The sequence below is a fragment of the Pollachius pollachius genome, assembly GCF_949987615.1.
Source record: "Pollachius pollachius genome assembly, chromosome: 17".
Lineage (NCBI taxonomy): Eukaryota > Metazoa > Chordata > Actinopteri > Gadiformes > Gadidae > Pollachius > Pollachius pollachius.
Genome location: NC_136950.1, coordinates 8658008 through 8682121, shown reverse-complemented (window position 1 = coordinate 8682121; position 24114 = coordinate 8658008). Strand labels below are relative to the sequence as shown.

At 46.8% G+C, this 24114-nt stretch overlaps 2 protein-coding genes across 3 annotated transcripts in view; both read right to left on the bottom strand.

The window, feature by feature from the left end:
• Positions 1-3173: 3173 nt before the first annotated feature.
• cdv3 (carnitine deficiency-associated gene expressed in ventricle 3) lies at positions 3174-6520 on the bottom strand. 2 transcript variants are annotated; one of them, XM_079754264.1, is made up of 5 exons: positions 6108-6520; positions 5437-5513; positions 4743-4876; positions 3966-4128; positions 3174-3440 (listed from the first exon to the last, which is right to left on the bottom strand). In XM_079754264.1, exons 1-5 carry the CDS (start codon positions 6291-6293, stop codon positions 3314-3316), a joined length of 687 nt encoding a protein of 228 aa, XP_079610390.1. In that variant the 5' UTR covers positions 6294-6520; the 3' UTR covers positions 3174-3313. The 2 variants fall into 2 exon arrangements, with proteins under 2 accessions (XP_079610390.1, XP_079610391.1); XM_079754265.1 differs by having other exon boundaries at positions 5437-5510.
• Positions 6521-8487: 1967 nt separating this feature from the next.
• The window catches only part of tmem108 (transmembrane protein 108), a 35636-nt gene continuing 20009 nt past the window's right edge, over positions 8488-24114 (bottom strand). Inside the window, 5 exon segments of the mRNA XM_079754802.1 lie at positions 8488-10241; positions 12515-12666; positions 13124-13613; positions 13615-14279; positions 22818-22901. Coding sequence (XP_079610928.1) covers positions 10125-10241; positions 12515-12666; positions 13124-13613; positions 13615-14279; positions 22818-22857 — 1464 coding nt within the window. The 5' untranslated portion in view covers positions 22858-22901 and the 3' untranslated portion in view covers positions 8488-10124.

Sequence of the window (24114 nt, the reverse complement as noted above, 5' to 3'; positions counted from 1 at the left end):
GAAAAGCCTTTGTCGTTGTTTTTTAAAAACTTCTCCGAAAGAGATTTCAATCATAATTTGGCCAATTCAGTGAAACACAAGACTTTTTTCTCATAAAACTTTTCTCACATTTCTTTCGACATTTCTTTCTCAATTTAATTACGCACTATTTGGAGATAATTGTAAAACAATACCTGCTAAATTGAAAGACTCTCCAATGGTTGTGTATTTTTGGCTTCTTCTCCTGGGGTTGTTTTTAAGGAACCCTGATCCCAGGGTCCTTGGGGCCCGTCCTGGGATCGTGGGCTCTTAAGGGGGGATAATGGATCCACGTTCCCGCAACGCAATGACCATGTAGACGCTTCGACAAAGTCGTGAACGTTTATGGTTCTGCTTCGGGTTTTAGTAAGCGGACCAATCACAGCTCTTGCTGCTGCGTCGCCTCGACGGAAGGTTATGATTTTTTGGAGGCGCTCGTCCGCCCCTAACGGGGGACACAAGGAGGGTCCGCAAGGACGTAAGGGGTCTGTAACCCCCTTGCATTGCGTGAACGTGGGACAATAATCAGCCCTTAATGGCCCATAACCCTAATCCTAAAACCAAACTTGGGTAAGGCTGCATCGCCGCTCCTGGATAACGGGCTGTACAAATAAAGTTTCCTAGACCCTCTGCCAGAGCTGGTCAAAGTGCACTTTAGGTGATGATAACTCCGCCTGGATGTCCCAGATGGCCCCACTATAAAGCTGAAGTCTGGATCGATTAGCCAGAGGGTTCACCGTTAAACCAAGACCACAGAATAAAGATGAGAGCTTTGATATTGCTGTGTTTGGCGGGTCTTATTTTGGCACGACCAAAAGGAATTGGGGTAAGATGTTATTCTTATATTATATATTTTATATTTAACCCTATGTTCTAAGATAATATTTCATTAATATGCAAACATAAAATATATCTATATTTATATAATAACAAATTAGGGTTTGAATGGCATCTTTTCTTAAAAGTTAACAAGGCTGTGAAAAGGGAAGCTTAGTCTAATATTTTAATGCTGTGTAATGTAGTGGTGTAGACATACATGGGGAGACATTCTTATTGGATCCAATTTTAGGACGCGGGAATCTGTAAACAGTGTTGTTTGTCAATGTCAATGGATCTGCAGGAACTGAGTTAACGTATTAGTAAATGTTTTTTTTTTAGTAAAGTTTACAGTAAAGTCAATAATTTCTTAATAAAATACTTGTATTTGTGTACAATTGATTGTCTGGTTTCATGCCAGCAGCTTGTTGGCCAGATGGGGCCAAAAGCTTCCACGTCACTTAAAGAACCAACAGACATTGTAAGTGGACATTCATTTTACCCAATACCTTCACAGCAGTGGCACCGTCACATTAAGTACAGTGGCCCAGGAGCGGCACATATGAAGACAGCATGTAGGAAACCATGTGCAATTCTATATTGAATGTTGCATTTTCTTTGTTTCAGTGGATCGACTATTCTGGTTTTGAGTTCTTCGAAGGGGAAAGGAAAAATGATTCCTCCAACTCAACAATGGATGAACTACAAATGAACAAAACTGTATAGTCCATAGCAAAGCCATTTGTTTTAAATATAAAACATAACCTGCTTAGATAACTGTGAAGCTGAACAACCCAACTATTTGTCTTCAGTAAATATTTTCCCGCACATTCTGACCATGGAACCGAGACTCCAGCAGACATTCAAATGAAGTTACCTCTGACTGCATCTGTATACCATGAATCATTTTATGAAAATTAAGTCTTTGTTCAATAACATCACGATAATCCTTACCAACAAAAAGGGTCCAAATATTTTATTCCTGCTCAAACGACAGATCGATTCGAGACAAGCCGGCAGTCACCAGGGTCACTTTATTGTCGTGTTGCGGTTTGTGTTGACAGGACTACTTCCCCCTGTGCTTATATAGATGCAGATGTTCAGTCGTAAACTAGTGCCATCTTAAGTTTGCAATACCAAAACAAAGATCGTTAAGTACATGGTGGTCTGCCTAATTATGGACTATGTTAATTAACAAAGTAGACTGTAGTGCGTCCTAAATTAAGCCTGTCCAGAAGTTTTTGAATATACTGTTTATTTTTAAAAGAAAAATCACAATCAAATCCAGATGTCTAATACGGGGAATGTGTTTCACTACACAGAGGACCAATATTTACCACACCGTAAAGCATTTGAACTGGAAATACGATTTTAGATCTGTCCATAGAACCCAGAGGTGGCGTTGCTGACCAGCGAGTCGACCCCTGTAACATCCATGATCGCATGGCAATCAAACCAAAAACTAGAGAACTAAAACATGGAAAGAGGTTGAAGTAGGACTGACTAAATACGCCGTTAGAGGAGTGGAGCCCAGCAGCGTTAGGAGGATCACAGTGCGAGAGTGGAGGACAGAACACCTGGTTGTTGGCCTTCTGTGCTCCAAAGATCCAGAGACACCACCGCAGGCGTCTGGGCTTTTCTTGTAAAGAGTAAGGCCACGTTTAACAGCACTTCTAAATGACCACCACGACACTTTTTTATTTCTCCTCCATTAGATCTTTTACAGTCTCACCATGAAGAACAAAAACACAGAATGAAAGCAGCCATCTTGCATGTAAGGACTCGATGTTGTAAACCCCTCCCCCCTTCTCCCCACCACAGCAAGTAGTTCAGTCCACTCAGCCTTGCTGTTGCCTGCCTGCCCACCCCACTGAGTGTCCAAACCACATCGTCCACACCCTACCAATAGAAACTTAACAAAAAAAACACCACCTGTGATTGGGGCAGAGGAGCCATCTTGCAAAAAAAATTGATATATTTCAACGCAAGTTCATAAAATCATCTGGACACGGAGTCATCTTAAACAGCCTGGGGGTCCAGAGAGAGAAAGCCACCGCATGTCCGCTGGGTTTCATCCCCCAGAGAAGCACAGCGATGGGGGCCGTGGCGGTGGTAGAAGGTATGGGTGCTTGGTTGGGTCAATTCTGGTTCTTTTCTCTATTTGCCCCATGGTGGTGGTGGTGGTCTCACAGCCTGCAGCGCTGCCACCGGGTGTGTTAGCAGTTAGTCAATGTGAGGGGGAGGGGCGGGGGCTTCAGGGGAGGTTGGTTCCATGTGGAATTCAGTTGTGCGTGTGCGTAGGACAGTGTGTGTGTAAGAGAGTGTGTGTGTGTGTATGAGTGTTTGTGTTAGACGGTGGCAGCGCAAAAGTTGTCAGGACTGCATTGTACATGGCTGGCTAGAGTTCATCTTCCTTCTTTGGGGGGCAGGGCCGGACCACCCTATGAGGGAGGGGGCGGGGTTTGAAAAGGGGGCAGCTCTACTTATCCCCCAAGATGGCGTACTGGTTGTCGAGCTGCAGTTGCTGCTGAGTAGCTCCGCCGCCTTCCTCTCTGCCGCGGGTTTTGTGCTTCACCACCTCAAAGGTCTTCTCTAGCTCCCGGTCTCTTTAGAAGAGAAAACAAACAGGTTAACAAACAAACCACCTCATCCCAAGGGTAACCTCATAACCATCATCATCAGGGTTACATCATCATCAGGGTAACCTCATCGAGATAAGGTGCACCTCGTCCCGATAAGGGACCTCATAAGCATTGGTGCGTTGAGCAAGTTGCTAACTGCTTAACAAACTAGCGAGGTGAAGTGCAGAGCAACAGCAGGCCCCCCAGTGTTTAGCAAGATAGTTTAGCCGAAAACTCTTTGTTGCCGTATGACAAGACATGCAGGAATTTGACTTGAAGAGGTGCATATAGAGGAATATTCAAATAGAAAACAAAACAGGCCTAACTAAGTGATGGGGGGAGAACCTATTGGGTACAACATTTAGTAGGTAATTAAATTGATGTGCAGAGAATACAGCGAGATGATTTATTATGACCGTATAGCAGCCGCATACAGTACTGAGGTTCACATGCGATCAGCCGTGGATCAGGGCGTCTGCTGACTGGGGGGCCAGGTGTGAGGGCTCTTACTTGCGCGTCTCCACGTGCTTGGATGTGGCCAGCAGAGAGGGAAACTGGGTGTCGCTGTAGATCTCAGGGGGCCCATGGGCGGGGCCTCGTTTGGTGCTGGTCAGCCGAGCCCCCGGGGGGCGGTACACCCCACTGGGCTTCGACTCTGGCACCTCCTCCTCTTCTGCAGAACCAACCCTCAGTTACACACCCAGTCTTGTGTTGTTTACTTTAGATCCACCTGTCTACATACACCCTTTGTGCCAATTTTCTAATGTCTATGTATTCATATCATGTCTATTTTTCATGTTACTTGCCCTTGTTTCCCAACACTACACGTTCATTATATTTTCCACAAATGTTGGATTTTACCTTTGTTTATATTCAGAGTTGGTTGTTTAACCAGCCTTAGAAATGTCTTCTATTTAAGAGCAGTAAGTGTCACGGTTAGAACTCCCCGGCAGTCTGTTCTGGGTTCGCTTCTCCAAGTCTACCTCAAGATGCCCATACCCCTCCCTGCTCCCGAATGACCTGTATCTGTACTCACTGGATCTCTGGAGAGATGCTTCTCCCAAATGCCTAATTTTGATGGACGGGCGAGGGCTCCAAATGATCTCTTTAAGCTAAACCATTAACATGGGGTCCAATTTAGCAAATACTTTATCCGAGGAAATGGAGTTAAAGCTGTAGGAACAAGCACTTGAAAGCGCTCCACTAGTTGATACAGCACCGAGCTGTCGAGCATCCGGCAACCAACCAGGAGAAGTGGCCACTAGGGGGGTGTGGTGTCTGACTCACCCACGGGTGCAGCGGGCTGGGGTTGGGCACCGGACTTGTTCCAGGGTCCGGACATTTTGTCTCCACTGACCAGGATGATCTCTCCATCCTCACCCACCTCCTCCTTCTCGTACTCCTCCTCCTCTCTTTCGTCACTGCCGGCAACCAGAGGAATCACAACATGCTACCTAAAGACCACAAGTAACACTTCTGGGACCTGGTAACCTCAGTTATCGTGCATTTGTATGTGTTTGTGTGTATAAGCAAAGACAAAAGCTTAGAAATCATGCTTTGGATTGCCTAAATGGAAAATTTGTTATGGGGTGGTTCATGTCATACTTTGGAACCGTATTTCTGTTTTTATATTGTTAAAATACAAACAAACTAATTACCATGTCATTGTAATCCTATGCTTTTGTAATACTTGAAACGGCTAAGTGCATTCATTTCTATATGACTAACTGTTGCCCAACAGAGGAACAAGGAATAAAGATGGGCTCTCTGAAAGCTCAGCAACAAGGCGGCTCAGTGATTTGTGGCTTTTGAAAATAACGGACATCTGTGGCACTGACGTTAGGCACACAAGGGATTCTTGTGAGCAGGAGTAAACATGGCTGGTTTGGTTAGTTTAATTTTGGGGTGTCGGTAATGTGGATAAACATTTACACACTACTACGCATTGAACCAACATGGTGCGTTCTGGATAATATCTTACCTGATCTGTAGAGCTTGGAGCCGCAGGCCGCTGTAGTCTACCTCCTTCTGCTCGAACTCCTTCCACTCCTCGTCCTCCTTTCCGCAAACAAAGACCACGGATAGACGGAGACAAGAGTATAGCCGAGTTAACCTCACATTGTGACCTCTACCACATTGCCCATTTCAGTGACAAAACGAATGTATAACAAAAAAAATCTTTAATGGAGAATTTCCCGTTTGTAGCGACGCCGGCTGTGTCAGAGAGCCCCCCGTCCCCGATGAAGACACGTATGCTTAGTCTGCCGGGCGGCACCAGGCCACCCTTGGGCCCCGTTACACGTCGTGTTTGGAGGATACATCACAGCACTCCACTATAAAGTAGTAAATATGAAGTGTAACTGAGGCTGTCAACGCCCAGATCCCCGCACAATGGCGGTGCGGCCTAAGAGACCCACCTACCCAGAACCCGCGGACGGCTAGCGTCCAGAGCTAATCTAACGAGGACCACGACCTCGCCGACTGGGACCAGAGGGGCTCCATCATACTTGGCGGACACCTGCGAAGTGTCTGCCTTACATGAGTCAACACATATGAATCCTTTGGACATGTTTTGTGCGGTGAAAATGAGACGGGGAGAACTTAGTTGGATAACACCGGTGTGTGGGAGTCTGCCAGCTGGGCCGCATTTACCTTCTCAACGGGCGCGTCTGGGTTCTCATTTTTGGCAGATTTTTCCTTTTCTTTCTTTATCTTTTTTACCAGGACGGTCTGGGTGGGGACCGGAGTCGACTCTTTGGTCTTAGTCTTCTCTTTCTTCTTCTTTTTATCCCTTTTGGCAAAGAAATCGTCCAGGCTCTTCTCCGCTACATCCGCCATTTTCCCCCTAAAGCAACGCCGCTACCGCTAGTTAGCTCACACAGCGATGGGAGATATCAACAACCGGAAGTCGCGACAGCTGATAAAACCAGATAAAACCCGGAGAGTTCTCACTCCGCTAGTCAACTTGGGTTTTTTGAAAGAAATTATACGTGTTCCACGTGTTTGCTTTGGGAATAAGGTAACAGCTGGACCAGTGAATCGCATGGACCATGCGATGGATAGAGTCTCTCTGTACCGGAACTACTTCCCCTGCCGCCCGGAAGTGTGCAACTTGCCGGCGTTTTGCACGCAAATCTCTTGTAGACTCGGGTATACAGCTAATATGTCACTTATATATGTCAAATTCTTTGTAAATAGGATGAAGTCATGAGAAACGACGTTCTTATCTTTTATTTTATTCATATCAATGACGGTTTAGGAAAGTTTCCCACACTGTCCATGAAAGGCTTAATAGGCTGCAAGAAAAACGTGTACACACTATACTATGTGTACCATACTATACTATACTATACTATACTATACTATACTATACTTATCTTCCTATCATCTCTTTATTACTCTAGTTATTAGAACGTGTATATTCTTGTGTAGTTTATTTTTTAAACTCAGGGATTGATACATTAAATCAACTAGGTAGTGCAAGTTTATTCACATTGATATGTTGAATTAATTACGTCCAACACAAAGTGTGGTTTGCAACGTCAACAAGGCGATTTCAATTAGTAAATTATATATTTAGTCTACATAGTATCAGAGATACGGTCCACCAGGTCCCGCTGTTCCAACTGACCATGAAAGCATAGGATAACAAAGACGACATTCTAGCTTCACAAGCTGCTGTTTTGCTTGGTCAGCAAGGCAAAGCCTCAGTGGACAGCTGAATTACATTTCGCTATCTTTCTATCCATCTAACTATTAATCTTTCTATTTATCTATCGCTTGCCTGTCTCTAGGGTATCTATCTATCAATCTCTGTCTATATATATTCATCCATTCATTTATCTGTGTGTCTATCTAGCTATCACTATCTATCTATCCCTGTATCTTTCTATCTATCTATCAATCCATCCATCCATCCATCTATGGGTGCATCTCAATTAAATAGAATAGTGTGGAAAAGTTCTTTAATTTCCATAATTCCATTTAAAAAGTTAAAAAAAGAAAAAAATGGAAAAAGATTTTTCCATTAACAGTAAAATATTTCAAGCCTTAATTTAAACTTATAATGATGATTATGACTTACAGCTCAAGAAAACCAGTATCTCAGAAAATAAGCAATTATATGCACTCAGTACTTGGTTGGGGCTCCTTTTGCAGAAATGACTGCATGCATCATTGTGAGGTGGCATGGAGTCGATCGGCCTGTGGCTCCGCTGAGGTGCTATGGAAGCCCAGGTTGCTTCGATAGCAGCCTTCTGCTCTTCTGCATTGTTGGGTCTCGTGTCTCATCATCCTCTTAACAATACCCCATATATTTTCTATGGGGTTCAGGTCAGGTGAGTTTCCTGGCCAATCGAGCTCAGTAATACTATGATCATCGAACCAGGTATTGGTACTTTTGGTAGTGTGGGCAGATGCCAAGTCCTGCTGGAAAATGAAATGAGCGACAGACCAATGAGCGAAAGAAAAGGTCTTTTAGCCAAGTTGAGACCCTTCTGACGTCTCTGGTTCAGGAATGGCTTGACACGAGGAATACGACAGTTGTAGTAGTTGTAGTAGCCCATATCCTGGATGTGTTTGTGCGTGGTGACTCTTGACGCACTGACTCCTGCCTCACTCCACTGCTTGTGATGCTCCCACACAATTTTGAATGGCCTTTGCTTGACAATCCTCTCAGGGTTTGCCAGGGGTGTCAATGTCTTCTGCACAACTGTCAAGTCAGCATTCTTTCCCATGATTGTGAAGCCTACTGAACCAGACAGACAATTTTTACAACTTTTCACAATATTCAAATTCTCTGAGATACTGAATTTTGGGGTTTTCATGAACTGTAAGCCATAATCATCAAAATGAATACAAATAAAGGCTTGACATTTTTCTGATTTATTGAGATGCACCTGTATCTATCCCTCTACCTGGCTGTCACTCTGTGTGCCTATGTATTTATCTATCGCTCTCTCTGTCTACATGACATATTGATAACAGAAAGAACACGTCATCCGATCATAAATAGAAAACATTTCTTCGGGAATATCTGCAATAAAGTTTATTCTTTGATACGATAAATTAGAAAATAATCTGCGTTTTATATTTTATTGCTCAGCAGTAAAAAGTACAGTGCATGCCAGAGTAGAAAAATACATCACATTGAACAACCCGTCTCCCCCAAAGTCCTGTCAGAGTCCCTGGGAAACGCCACAGTCCACCACAAGCCAGAGTGTGGACATCAGTTCAGCAGATATCAGCACATAATCCAATCAGTTTGAGACAACACCTGACCACACAGGTTGGTTCTTCAGTCACGATGCAGACAGACAGGAGATTCTCCCAGTGAAACCCCCAGCAAGGCAGAATAAAACTGGTGTAGACAGTTTCCTAATGAGTTTAAAACACTTGTTTATTGAACTGCCTCTGAGAGAGCTCACAGTGTTATTTTTATATATATATATATATATATATATATATATATAAATAAACAGTACTTATTGAACTGTACTGTATTAGATGTTAAAAGGCATGTTTATATAGAGCTCAGAAGTCCCTCTACAGACCACAATACACACATGTAGCAACAGCAAGTGGACTGAATGACAGACAAAAGGAATGACACAAATGATAACCATTGTGAAAGACTGACAAGTCTGACTGACAGGACAGTCATGCAGAACAAACCCACAGATTGCGATGAAAATAAATGCAAAGCGCAAAGCAAAGTCTCTTTCTGCAACGCCCACATCCAACATATTTCAAGTGTGGTTAAAAAAAGGATTCACACACACACACACACACACACACACAACCAGGTAGTCACAGAGGCAGGAGAACTTATTTTACATGAGCTGAGATTTGTGGCTCCTTGTTGGACTGAACCTGCTCACTCGTGGTGGAGGAGGGGCTGGTGACGGGGTTGGTGGTGGTGGAGGTGATGGTGACGGGGTTGGTGGTGGTGGAGGTGATGGTGACGGGGTTGACGGTGTTGACGGAGGTTGGTGGTGAATGATGGAGTTCCTGCCATGCAGGCACTACATCACAGACCACCACCAAATGCTGCTTGGTTCAGTCATGAAACAATTGTATTTTATTGAACTAAAGACACCCAAACGGTTTACATCAACATGTCTGCCCCATCATAGCCAAGCCCAGCCCGTAACGTGCACAATTCAAGTTCAACAGGTGAAATGTGTTGGAATTACTTAGGGGACCAAATAAAACGTTGAACACCGACCAGATTCTATACAGCGTACTTCTCTCTAAAGCAGGGTTCACATGGCCACGTTCACAGTGTACTTACCATCAAGCCACTGACCAAAACAAAACTACATATACTCTGTACTTTAAAAAGACATAAAAACCCTTGTAACAATTACATTTCTTGTAGAAAATGTACATCAGAAAAATATGCAGGCGCATAGCAAATAGTCTGTTTAACTTTGCGCTTCTTCTTCTCTCTCGTCTTCGTGAATATACAGTAGTATAAAGTTGAGTCTGTGTGAATATTTACCATACATATATATCTATACAGATATATAAAATAGTTGTGAACAGCAGGTGGGTGTCAAAGGAGCAAGGTGTTTGCAAGGGACCTTTTATTTTCACGGTCCTCTAGTTCTCGGAGCAACTTTTATTTTGAAGGTCCTCGAAGGTAGCGCGGCAAGGTTATTCTTCCCGCTAGATGTTGGAGGCTTTGTCTCTGTTGATGAACAGCGTCTCCTGGCAGAAGGGGTTCACCAGCACCACACTGCTGCCACTGTAGTCCCCATTAGGGGGCAGGCAGGTGTCCTGCTCCTAACACACACACACACACACACACACACACACACACACACACACACACACACACACACACACACACACACACACACACACACACACACACACACACACACACACACACAGTTAGTGGTCAGGCAGATTAAATCAGCACTATCATCAGTTGCCTTGGTTACACTTGTGGTTTCAATGAGACTTTGGTGACGGGATGCGCCAGATGGGAACTGACGCCCACACTTTACACTTCAGCGCTGTCTCTGGGGCGGATCTGTGGTCGCATTTCAGGGTCCCGCAAAATAGTTTTCTGGTGAAGTCAGTCTGCTGAAATGGTGCTGGGTGGACGAGAGGCCTTATGTAAGTTCTTGCTGTTTAAAACGGTGTGTAGTGGTAGGGACCCAGCAACAGGCGTGTGTAGAGGGGGGCGTGGGTCCGAGGACTCAGCACCAATGACGAAGACGGTAGTCCGCCCGGATCGCTGTCGGCACACCAGAAGGCGAGCCGGACCACCGCGGGACGTGGTCTACCTCATCGCATCACGATGTTAGCAAGGTCTGCCCTTGGGACAGGACAGACCTGACAGGTAATCTGTCCTGGCCTGAACAGATGATAAAAGACACATTGAAACGACAAGTGTTGAGGAATTCTAGGTATCCGGTCTAGACCACAGAGGCCGTGATATAAGAAGGGTCTGAATTGAACCATGGACTTTAAATCACGTCTAAGCGCTATGGCACTACAAGCAGAGGGCAGCGATTGGATCTGGTTTGGATACGGAGGAACGGAGGCATCTCCTGTTTTTTTAGAAACACGCGCCGAACAAAGATGTCTGCCGGGGCGGTGCTACGACGGCTCGGAAGGACGGGAGGGAGGAAAAGGCGGGAAAGGGAGACAGAGGGGGCTACAGCGGGCGAGGCGGGGGCAGGGGAGAAACGTACAACTCCAAAAGTACGGAGGAAGGGAGGATGGGGAGGTAACGTTTACAGATGGAGGGAGAGGGATGGAGAGAGAGGGAGGGTGGCTGGGTGGGCTTAAAATGGATGCTGGTGAGTCAGCATTAAGAGGTTATGGGGAAAGATTTAGACGTGAGACAAAGAAAAAATTGGAGAAAAACAGCTAATATAACATGGAGGACAGGTCAGAGGGGAAGCTGTTGTGACTGTTTACCACTTCAGCCACAATATTAAATATCTCACTTTGTTAAATGTTTAAACAGCTAATATAACAAAGAGGACACTTCATAGAGGAAGCTGCTCTGACTGTTGTACACCTCAGATACAACCTTGTGCTTTGTCAACTGTTATAAAGGTGCTAGCACAGTGACTGGACCAACATTAACATCAGGCCAGGGTGACCAACCCGGTGGTGCTTGTTGTCTGCTATCATGGGAGGTGTGGGCAGCCTGCCATTGACAAACCAACTGCCAACCTGTGCCAACATTTTATAGTTGTGCTGGTTTTTGTTGTTACTGTGAGCAAGCCCCTTTATAAAAAACCTTGACAGGAATCAGGAAAAGGCATCATGTTTAGATTATGTTAGTGTTATTTTCTGACTTAACGTAATCATGAATTGGAGGATTTGAAGAGGGTGACTAAAATGTGCTGAGGTTGACTATGAACCGGGAGGGGAGCAGTGTGTGTGTTTGTGTGTGTGTGTGTGTGTGTGTGTGTGTGTGTGTGTGTGTGTGTGTGTGTGTGTGTGTGTGTGTGTGTGTGTGTGTGTGTGTGTGTGTGTGTGTGTGTGTGGGGGGGGGGGGGGGGGGGGGGGGGGGGGGGGGGGGGGGGGGGGGGCAGGACCAACACCTTGGTGTCAGCAGGAGCATCCTAAACACCATCCCACCCGAGGAGCCCCCTCCTTCACAAAACAGGAATTGACACAAACAGGAAATAGGAAACAAGAACATGCAAAGGTCAGCAAAACACATCACCACGAGGAAGATGGAAAACAAATAAATCAACAAAAAATACAGAAAATAAAATGCTTTTAACGTTTATTTAATGCAACGTCGGCTGAAAACCCATAAGTTGGGTGCAGTTCTGATGGGACCGGCTGTCGAAGCACTGAATGACCAGCAGGTGGCACTGTGACACATCGTAAATATTCTGCTAGTCGTATAGGTTGAGGTATGGAGTTTGCGAAAGACGGTTGGAAAAACAGTTAGGGGTCCGGTTCTAAAAATTTATATTGCTATTTTACAGCTTTAGAACTTCATATTTTTTACATAGGGCTATTTTACATTGAGTATCTCTTGGTCAGGGTTGGAGTCATGGTGAGGGTCAGGGGTCAGATACCTCGCTCTCCAGGGTGTGTATCTCGCGGGGCAGCTCCACGGCATGGCGGCTGAAGTAGTCCATGGTGATGGCGTTGTTCCAGTAGCTCAGGTTGTTCTCCTGGCTGGCCGACTTCTTCTTCCTCCGCATGCAGCACACGGTCAGCAGCACGGCTGTAGGGGGGTGGACAGGTTAGTGGTCATGGGGGGGTCCACAGTCTACCTGTAGAGGTCCCGAACAGGTCCTAGATGACCAGCATCTGAATCAGCTTTGGATAAAAGCGTCTGCTTAATGAAATAGTAATAGACAGGAGCTTTAGCATGGCTAGCAGTAGCATTGGTCTTTAAATAGGTATTGGGGGCAACCGGATGGAGTCTGATGGCTTTTGCCCATGATGCATTGCATCTCCCATGGTGACTGGCTCACACCGGTTGCATTTCATTTGTTCAATTTTCTCTCGCTCTTGCATACTTAAAAAAAAAAAAGAAGAAGCTTTTAAAAGTAGCAAAAGGAGTGTTCCCAAGGCTCTCCGGTAGCACAACATCCAACCCACAGCGGCTCCTAGCCTCCACCAGCCCCCGACGAGTCCCACCGACCCCCCCATTGGTCCACGGGGCCCTCAAGACTTACAACAGGTGGCCACGGGCACGCTGATGGCCAGCACCACCCACACCAGGTCCATCCGGCTCAGGCAGACGTCCCCGGGGCCCCGCGGCGCCTCCAGGGTGGGCTCCGAGACATTCGCGCCGGGGACCCAGGGGTCGGTGGCCGGTACCAACCGGTTCAGGAAACTCCCGCTGGCCGTGGACGGGGGCTCCTCCTCCGAGCCGTTGGCCCCCCGCGGTGAAAGAGGCGCAGAAGGCGGGGGCGGAGCGGTGGACGCCGGCCCCGTGGCGGACGTCCACCGCTGCGTCGTGGCGGCCCCCAGCGACCACGCCACCGGGACGAGGGCGTCCGTGGCGTTACCGCCGGCGGCGGGCTGCTGAGGTGCGAGGCTGTCATTGGCCGGGGCGGGGCTCATTGGCGCGGCGGCGGCGGCGGCGGCGGTGGCGTTGACCACCGGGGTGGGGGGAGGCGGGGGAGGGGTGACGAGGAGGGACTCGGTTGTCGCGAGAGGGGGGGGCGGCCGATTGCTCAGCCGGGACGAGGGGAGTGAGCCCCATGGTGGGGGGCTCGTCGGCGCTGGGGGGCACCTCCCGGGACGTGATGCTGTGGTGCCGGGGCCCCCCGGGGGGGCTCCGGACCGGCTCCCCGGGGGGCAGCGACCCCACACCGTCCCTCCAGACCTCCAGACTGGCCGGAAGGGTGGGCTGCTCTACGCCGGGCCTCTGCAGCCCTGCGTGGGCCCTGGAGACGCCCTTGGGACCCCCCTGTGCCCCTCCTCTATTGGCGGAGGCTTCACTGGACACGCGGCCCGGGGTCTTCATACCCCCGGCCCTGGTTGCCGGGTCAACCCGCTCCCTAGGCCTGCTGCTGGTGGGGGTCTTAGTGCTGGGGGTGAGAGGAGGGGCTTCCAGAGCTGGACCAATGGTGTGGTGAGGGGGAGGCGGGGGGAGGATGTGAGGAGGAGGGATTTTGGCGTGCGTGGGCGGAGCCTGAGGCCTGGATAAGAACGCCACGCTTCCGGAACCCTCCTGCTGCAAGTCTGGACGGGGAGGGGGAGGGGGGCTGGAGGAGAGGAGGGCAGTTGCCGTAGAGATATCAGAGTTCCAGGAAGTACGGCTCAGGTGCGGCTCCGGGGCTGATGACATCACACCTTCTGGGATGAGAAGGAACGCTAGAACACCTGGAGAGAGGGAGAGGGAGGGAGAGAGAGGGGGAGAGAGAGGGAGAGGGAGGGAGAGAGAGGGAGAGACCGTTATAGTATTTCCTAGACTGGGTAGCCCCGCCCATTCTGCCGGCGATTTGAGTTTGCCCTGCAGAAGGAGAAGAGCAATACATTTCTTTCTAGTTTCGATACGTTTTTGCGGGAGCCAATCACCAAGCTGGCTTTTCTCCCTGGCGTGCTATTGGCCGGTTTAACACAAATACGACAGGGAAGCGACGGCAAGCAGCCAATTGCTTACAGTAATTTGAACTATACCCATTGATCACGCCTCTTGTGCTGAAGAAAATGACAGCAGCTTCCCCAACGTGCAATCTACTATTGAGCTTGGTCTGCCAATAGCCAGGCTAAGTATTTTCTGCTTTACCTCTTAAAACCTAGGTCGACCTTGTTATTTTTCCTTGCTTTGTCAATTTAAAAGTTAATTTTCAAAGTCATTAAATTAAACTCTTATATTATATAATATTCATAATACAATACAGATCAATAAATAGGTGGATAGATAGATAGTGATGAGGAATAACTTCTTTCAGAACACTTCTTGACAGCAAAATATTTGATTTACTTTCAGAGCATGATCATGGGAAGATATAGAGAGCCATTTACCAAGCATTCATTCAATGAGACAATGGGTATACATTTTCACATCGTGGGCAGAAACAACAAAGGTAACAAAGATGAGGGGGAGGGACCATCTTGGAGGATATAGTATTGGCCATGGCGAGAGAGACAATATTAAATTGCAATTCTTTTAATTGACACTATGGGTAAAGTGGACATGTCTGCAAGGCTGCAAGCAAGGCTGGAAGCAAGGCCGCAAGACAGTAAAAGAACAACTGAACAATCTGAACAACAAATTAATCTGTAAAGCGACCTTGAGTGTGAGTAAGGCTCTAGATAAAATAAACTATTATGTTTTATTTATTTATTATTAACAAAGAAGTCAGTCGATTGGCCTCAGTATCAGACTTCATCGCTACAGTGGCAATGCAAATGCACACTATCTTAAATCCAAGGAGAAAGTATACAAGTTACTTTTTAATTGACTAGCTATTATATAAACAAGCCCTATATAATTTGTATATCATTTTATATTATAGTTACGGTTAATATTTTGGATGGACAGATGGATAAAAAGTGAGAGAAGAGAGCTGTTATTGAGGCACCAGACTGGACAACTACTTAGCAGGTCCAGAACTTAATAAGACGATGTGCAGTCGGATATATAAAAATATAAAATCTAATCCTGCAAGTGCTATGATTAATCAGCTTATATTTTATTCTCTCCTCATTATATTCAAAGAGCATTGCGTGTATATTTGTGTGAATGAGCGTGTGTGCGCAGTTGCACACAATTGTGTGTGTGCACGTGCGTACATGTGTGTGCGTGTGTGTTTCAGAGTCTACCTTTTAATTCTGTCCTTTAAAGCTAGGGTAGGCAATTTATTTTAGAAGAGTTTTTTGTCATAGTTCTATAAAAATTCAATAAAGCAATAAACAACTTCTCTTACAGAAAAATGAAAAATGGGGTATCTGTGGTTGCAGGGCTGTAATAAGCCTGTCCAATCATTGAAATCTGCAGAATGAAATGATAGTCATTTGTTTTGGGGGATTCGAATTTTTCTGTTGGATACTTTCAAAAACAAGACCAACATCCCACAGAGCACATCATGAAGATATTAGCTGGTGAGGGTTTTTTATGTTCGGAATCTTGTTCCTTAGAGTGTTTTTATTTCTGATTCATGGAATCTTTGAAATTCCATGAAAGGAATACATCTAGGACTGACTGCCTTTATCGGGTATATATTATTAGAATTAAGGACCCCAAAAAAATGTTAACACGCATATATATGTATATATATAAATATGTGTATACATGTACAAACATTACATAGATAGTACTAAAGAAATGGCATCTAAGCACAGTGTTCAATGTTAACATATTATACACAAAGACAAACACTAATCCTAACCCTACCCTAACCCTAACCCACAATAGTCTGTGCATGCCATACAAACACACACGCACATATACACACATGCATGCAAGCACACACACCACAAACATAAACACATACACAGACCAATCAGAGGCCGCTGTGTTTTAATCTGACCCTCAATCAGCATCTGAGACCTGCTGTCACTGCCTAGCAACCACGTGTCAGTCCCTAGCAACCAGACACTCTGTACCGCTACTGAATAAAACATAGGGTCCTGACGCTCTGCAAGAAACCGAGTTCCCATACACTACTCACATGCACTGGTACACAGACACACACAACCACACACACACACACACACACACACACACACACACACACACACACACACACACACACACACACACTGTGTCACTTTGATCCAAGGGCTAAGAGTGTGTGTTTTCATGCTGAACTTATAAATAAACATTATGTCCATAATATTAGGCTTGAAGCTCATGATATATGTAATTTCTCATCTAAAATGTTAAAGGAGCCAACAGCCTTTTAAGTAAGTTTGTAATATGACTAGCGCAAACTCAACACACCATACACTTGTGTGCTCAAGTATTTGGCGCCTTAGTATTCTGCTGGTAGATTAACACAAGCAGTGGTTCTAAATCAATGTGTTGTGTTCTGGTCAACAGCATCCACACACCACCATCAGAACCCTCTGGGGCTCCCACCCTTCACTGTACGTGTACAAACACACACACACACACACACACACACACACACACACACACACACACACACACACACACACACACACACACACACACGTTGGAAGGGCGACACTTTAGACAATGTTTGAATATATGTGTGCATGTGTGTTTGGGTGAGGGGGTGGGTTAATTTGTCACAGTGATGGAGCGAGAGAGAGGGAAAGAGAGAGAGAGAGAGAGAGAGAGAGAGAGAGAGAGAGATTGGAAAACGCAAAGAGAAAGAGCCTCAAATGGCCACCTCAGGGGCCACCAGCCTTGGGTGTTGGGGGACAGGAGAGATGAGCGGGGGGGAGGTTGGGGAGTCAGGCGGTGAGAGTGGGGTGGGGGGCAGTCTGGTTGGGGGGGCTCTTTATAAACATCCATTATTGAGTGCGGCGGAGAGTTAAAGAATTCTATTAGAAAATGAAAGGGATGAGGAGTGATGGAGGGGTGAGGAGAGGGGAGGGGGACAATGGGAGGGGACGGGAGGCACGGGTAGAGCAGGTGAGCGCGGTCATTGAGGGTTCCACGCAAGAAAACACAGGCTGCCGTAAGACGCAGACGGGGCCTGTCTCCTTTCATCCTTTTTATTCTGATCCCTCAGCTGGTCCAGGATTCATCTGTGTGCAGGCAGGTGGCTTTGAGGAGGAGGAGGAGGAGGAGGAGGAGGAGGAGGAGGAGGAGGAGGAGAGAGCCAGAGCTATCACAACTGCTCAGTAACATTTCATAAATGTTTTACATTTATTAAAACCAATGCAGGTTCACGGAAACCCCCTCCCTGGAGGAAAGGCGGCGGGTCCGAGCTTACGGACCCCTAACCTAACCTCTAACGTTTCCTAGCAATGTTCTCTTCCGTCTGGTGACATCATCAATGACATCACAACGTGATCAGGATAAAAAACGCACTGTAAACTAATTCAACAAACATGGAGGCACGCATGATGGAGCTGGACTGGAGCCGTTTGATGCGCTCAGTGTAGAAAAGGGGCAATACTCCCCATGGCGGTACATATTGAGGCTACTCTTCTAATTCTACATTTGAGGAGTTCATACATTGTGTTTAAGACACTTCACACCTCGCTGGGAAGGCTGGGAGGCTGAGATGCCTGTCTATCATACGTCTCGCTGGACTCCCTCACTTGATGATTTGAGATGGCTGGTAATGGCTAATTCATCAATGTCACACCTGTTGTGAAACCGTAGCCGGTTAACACTGGTCGGCTTATCGCGGTCCAGATGGAAGTTATTTCACTCAGTAGCAGGAGCAGCCTCAGAACATCCCAAATGAAGCACTATCTGTCCAGAACATGGTGATGCCATTCATGGCATCACCACCAAACCATGAAGGTTTCTGCCTGGAGATTTGCTTGCAGAGCGCACGTGAAGCCCCCCTCTCTACACTCCACAGTGCACTTCAGCCGTGCACGTGAGCCGTGCACGTGAGCCGTGCACGTTGGGGATGCCCCCCGTCAGTCAGTACTGGGGAAGCAGTCTTGCGAGGTTCTAATCTCCCAGCCAATCAGAGTACAGAGGAGCTGGGATTCTGCTGTGCCGGAGATCTGCTCTGCTTTGGTCTGATGGTATAGGGGGTGGGGGAGTTCCCCTCACAGATGAAAGGTTCCGGGCTCGATCCCCACGGTCAACACACTACCTGTGGGCATCCTTGAGCAAGCTGTCCTGACTCTAACCTGCTCCTTAATGACATCTGAGGTCGCTACTTTAAGATCGGTGCGTTGAAATAGAAACCCTTCTGGCCTCACGCTGCCCCCTTAAAGCCAACACTACAGCAACAATGGCGTCCATCTCCATTCCTCTGTCCTTCCTCCCCGATGAGCACTATCCCTGTCTAAGACAACACAAGATAAGGGAAACCTCCCTTACTCCTCCTCTGCCCGCCGTCATAACCCACGTCCTCCCAGCGGAGCGCGGCCCCCGGCCCGGAACACACAGCCCTCTGAGCGGTGTGTGTGTATCAGCGCCATCTTCTCCCGCCCCGCAAACACACCCGTCCCACTGGGCTCGGTCCTCCCGGCACGGCATGAGTGCCAATCTGGGTACTGAGCCGTCCCCCGGGAGAGGGGCGTGGGCCCCGTCCTGTGGGCCTCGGGGTGGGTGGGGGGATGGATGGAAGGGGGTCATTTTACTTTTACTAAATCTTAAGACATATTGTGTATCATAAGCTTTGTATAATCAAGAAGTGTGTATTCTATGTGTTTGGTTACCTCTTAAACCTATCTGAATCTCAGATACTTGAAGTTATTAACAAAACACATTAATACTAACACATTCTCTTCCTTGTTCTTTTTTGTAGTAATGTGTTGTGCAGTTTGCCATAAAACACGCAGTATAAATAAAGAATGATTGAATGAGTTGGCGGAGGGGTGGAAGGATGGAAGGTGAAGAAAAACAGGGTGGAGAGGTAGATGGACGGAGTGGATGGATGGGTGGAGGAGGGCTGGAAACATGGATGCAGTGGATAGTGGAGCAGTGCAGGGTGGAGCTGTGGGGAGGGGAGCAGTGAAGGGTGGAGCTGTGGGGAGGGGAGCAGTGAAGGGTGGAGCTGTGGGGAGGGGAGCAGTGAAGGGCGGAGGGGTGGACAGTGGAGGGTGGAGGGGTGGGGAGGGGAGGGGTGGAGGGGGATGTGATGGAGGGCGGAGGGTTAGACATTGGAGGGGTGTAGGCCGGACAGTGGAGGAGGGGGTCGAAGGTGGAGGGTGGAGGGATGGACAGGGAGGCTTAGAGGTTGGAGGGGTGGAAGGTAGAGCAGAGGGTGGAGGATGGATGGGTGGACAGTGGAGGGTGGAGGGGTGAAGGGTGGAGGGTGGAGGGGTGGAGGGGTGGAGGGTGGAGGGTGGAGGGGTGGAGGGTGGAGGGGGGGCAACAGACGCAAGCCCAGAGATAAGAGCAGAAGCTATCGCTATGGAGGGATAATTCCTTCCTGTTTAAAGGCTTGGTTAATGTTGGTGTGACGACGGTGTCTCTCTCAGCTGAGAGAGACACTGAAACGGAGTTGAGGGAGAGACAATGGGAGAGACTAGAGAGGAAGAGAGAAAGAGGAAAGAGAGATTGGTGGAAAAGCACAGCCATAAAAAGGAAGTCAGACAGAAACATGGAACAAGGCAAAGAAAGAGACAGAAAGAGAGACAGAAAAGAGAGAGTGATGGGAAATACATAGACAGAATTAGAGAGAGAGAGAGAGAGACAGAGAGACAGAGACGAGAGAGGTAGTTGAAAGATATAAATTGGATAGTCTATCGCAATAATCGATAAGGAAAGCTGTATAATATGAAAGCCTGCGCCTCACATGGCGATCCCACAGGAAGTAGCAACATTAAAGAGGAAGTAGGCTGCTATCCTTCCTACCGTCCACGCCAGTGACAGCCAGCTAGCTCTTCTAGCTCTTCTAGCTCTACTAGGACATAATGTCTCAACAACATCACCCACATTTAGCCTCTACGTCATTTTGGAATGTATGTCTTCTATGAAGGCTGGCTCAATTAGATTTGATGGGTAGTTTGGTCATCTTTCTAAATTTGGTCATAATAACATCAGGCAAAAGAATAGATCTATTTATCAATATAGAAGACATTTTAAAGTATGGATAAAGTCCCAGAAGAGTAACAAAAATAAGAATGACAATTTTCAATATTATTTATACAAGAATACTAAAACAGTCCAGAGCCGATGTTCAACAGCCCATGTGCACTTTATTTTGAACATCCTGCAGTCTGAATCTGTGAGACAGTCGGTTGGCTATGTTGGCGGTATTTATTGTTCCAAACATGTTTTTATGTACGTGTATCTTTAAATGTTTGATTTAATGTTGTGGATTCCTGGAAGGATCGCCTGATGTGTTTAAAAGAGATTCAAACAAAAAAAAACGGCACAAACAACACAATTACCCAGCAGTCCTTGTAATCATGTGAGCCGAGAATGTTAATTAGAAAGCTGGCTAAAATCCTTAAACATATTTCATTGTTCCCAAGATAAGTGTTAGTGGTGGGGCGTCAGTGGCAGCGGCGGCCCCCCGGGATCAGAACAAGCTGGAGGGCGTAGCTCGCAGCTAACAGCAGGACAACATGGTGGTGTTTACTGATGAAGCCATGAGAGAGAAGGAGCGCACGCACACACACACACACACACACACACACACATCAAACTTCATGCCTTGTTTAACAACTCATTGTGTCGAGCAGAAAGGGAAGTCTGACTAAAGCAGTCGTATCTTTGTGTATTTTAACTTATGTATTTAAACACATGCTACGAGCACATAGCTCATACACATAAACAGACATATGCCAGCAAACACATAAAAACAAACCTACACCCTCATATTATGCAGAATTATTTTGGAAGCATCTTCCTGCTGAAAGCACCTCTTCCTTCGTCCTCCTGGTCCGTTTAGCTGTGCCTGCAGCATCATGACAACCCTACACCTCTACACCTGTATAACCAGAGACCGGCTGCTGGTTTCAGTTATGGTCACAGAGAACCAGTTCATACCCGATCGCGCCCCCGATCGCCTCTGTATTAACTCACTAACACAGTTAGCGGTCGTCAAGCTGTATCTGGTTCTTTAGTATGGAAATGAAGGTTATTGAATTGTCATTATGAATAAAAAGGGAGTAACATGCTAAGCTAACGCTCCAAACTACAGCTCCCAACAGCGAGTCATCTTACCCCTAAAAAACGTATGATGAAATGTTCCTTTGTTATGGGGCATGATGGAGGGAAGATGGTTATGAAGGACCAGGGTAAGGTTTAGCGTCTATCTTGGTTCAACCACCTATAGCGTTATGACTGCTTCAACCTGTGGTCCTCGGGCCCAGAACTCTTGGGGACATTTGCAGGGGCTGGGGGGGGAAGTGTTAGCTTGGCCCTCACCATGTTAGTCCAAAGCAAATGTCATAAATAAAAGGTTTGAGGCCTTTAAGCTAACAAAACCATCTCTGAGTCACACCCCCAAGTTCACCGAAGGTCTCTTTAGCAAGGCGTCTACCATCAAACCCTCGAAGGCGGAGGCGTGGAGGGATCAATAAACGATACAATATTCAGATTAGGAATGGATACACGGATCAGATTTTACCATCTCCATGGTGATCACTAGACTAACAAATCCCACTAGACTAACCAATCGCAGAACTATAAGACAGATGATATTTACAGACTGCATTTCTAACCACTATGGACACAAAAAGCCCTTTACAGATGAAACCTCCAATTCCCCACCACACACGTGCATGGGCTGGATAGCAGGATAGCAGAGGGCACAGGCTGTTTGACCCCCAGTCAAAAGGATCTGGGTTCGAGGGTTCAAGCATAGCGAAGACTTCACTGCACATCCCGATTGGCACAATTCAGGGGGAACAGTAGGGACATGTCGCCTACATAGTTGAAATGATCCATTTGGTTCCCCAAGTTGTTTTACCTGTGTTACACTATTCTACAATAAATTCCTAACAAGGCGACACCTCTTTCTTTACAGAGCATGTGATTAAATCAAAAACAAAAACACAAAAATATAGAAATAATATAATGGTTGACTCAGGTTTACAGAGGTCGTGACCTGTTGCCAAATGAGTGGTGTTGACTTTGGTACGATAGCACAGGTTGGGCAGAAAGCACATTCAGTAATTCAGTCACCGCTGACCTACTCCCTCCGATGACCTGACACACCAAATGTTCACCCCTGCATCCACCGCTCCAGCGAGGTACACAGCACCGCCTTGTCCCTTCTCCCATTGGGAGTCTGTCCCATTTAGATTCTATTACGCCAGGGAGAGGATCAGAACAGAGCGGTAGGCAGCGGTACTCACTCAGCAGCGAGGAGCTCAGGGCCTGCAGGCTTGACTTCATGGTATCATGTGGTCCGTCTGCTCCTCCAAAGTGCTCATGGTTCTCTGAGAGAGAGAGAGAGAGAGAGAGAGAGAGAGAGAGAGAGAGAGAGAGAGAGAGAGAGAGAGAGAGAGAGAGAGAGAGAGAGAGAGAGAGAGAGAGAGAGAGAGAGAGAGAGAGAGAGAGAGAGAGAGAGCGTTAGCATGTATTGAGTGATCATACGAACAATATATCTCAACTAAAAACAGATCAACAGTCGAAAAAGACAACCCAGGGAAACGAGTGATCTGTTATATTTGATTAAATATATATAGAAAGGCAGAGACAGAGAGACAAACGAAATGAACAGACACGCTGTAACAGGAGTCCCCCGGCTCAGGTAACTGTCAGATTGTAATGCTGCTCGTGTTTCAGGGTGACAGGCAGTGATTGGGTCAACACATGCTAACAGCTAGAGGTCTGGAGGTCCACAGGAAACCTGCCTCCTTATTACCCTGCAGCCAATCACAGGAAACTTAGGTCGCACTAGCCAATTAGAACAAGACCTGAGTCGTCTGTAACGTCGTTGGCCCCGAATAATCGGAACATCGGAATTGGATTGAATTAGATTTTACTTTTAGGGAAGAACTGTCGTGGTTGCCCTTGGTTACCTGGTGTCAGTGGCGTCAGCCGCATGTAAACCAGACACGGCTTGACGACCGCTAACTGTGTTAGTGAGTTAATACAGAGGCGATCGGGGGCGCGTTACCCGCCCGCATTGATTCAGTAACAGCAGGAACACAGGTGGCATGTGGTGGAGCAACACTCTGCGTGTGGCTGTTGGATTGTGGGAGGAAAAAAGCATTGATTACGGCCTGTGGTGACTCGTTGTGCTCTCACAGGTGCATGTACCGTTTGATAATGGTATGAACTGGTTCTCTGTGACCTTAACTGAAACCAGCAGCCAGTCTCTGGTTATACAGGTGTAGAGGTGTAGGGTTGTCATGATGCTGCAGGCACAGCTAAACGGATCAGGAGGACGAAGGAAGAGGTGCTTTCAGCAGGAAGATGCTTCCAAAATAATTCTAAATAATATGAGGGTGTAGGTGGGTTTTTATTTGTGTGAAGGCAGATGTCTGTCTGTTGTATGTAAGTGTATGAGCTATTCACTTGTAGCATGCGTTTAAATAAACAAAGTTAAAATACATAGAGATACAACTGCTCTAGTCAGACTTCCCGTTCAGTTCGACACAATGAGTAATTAAATGAAGGCAGAAGTTTGATTTCTATTTGTAGATG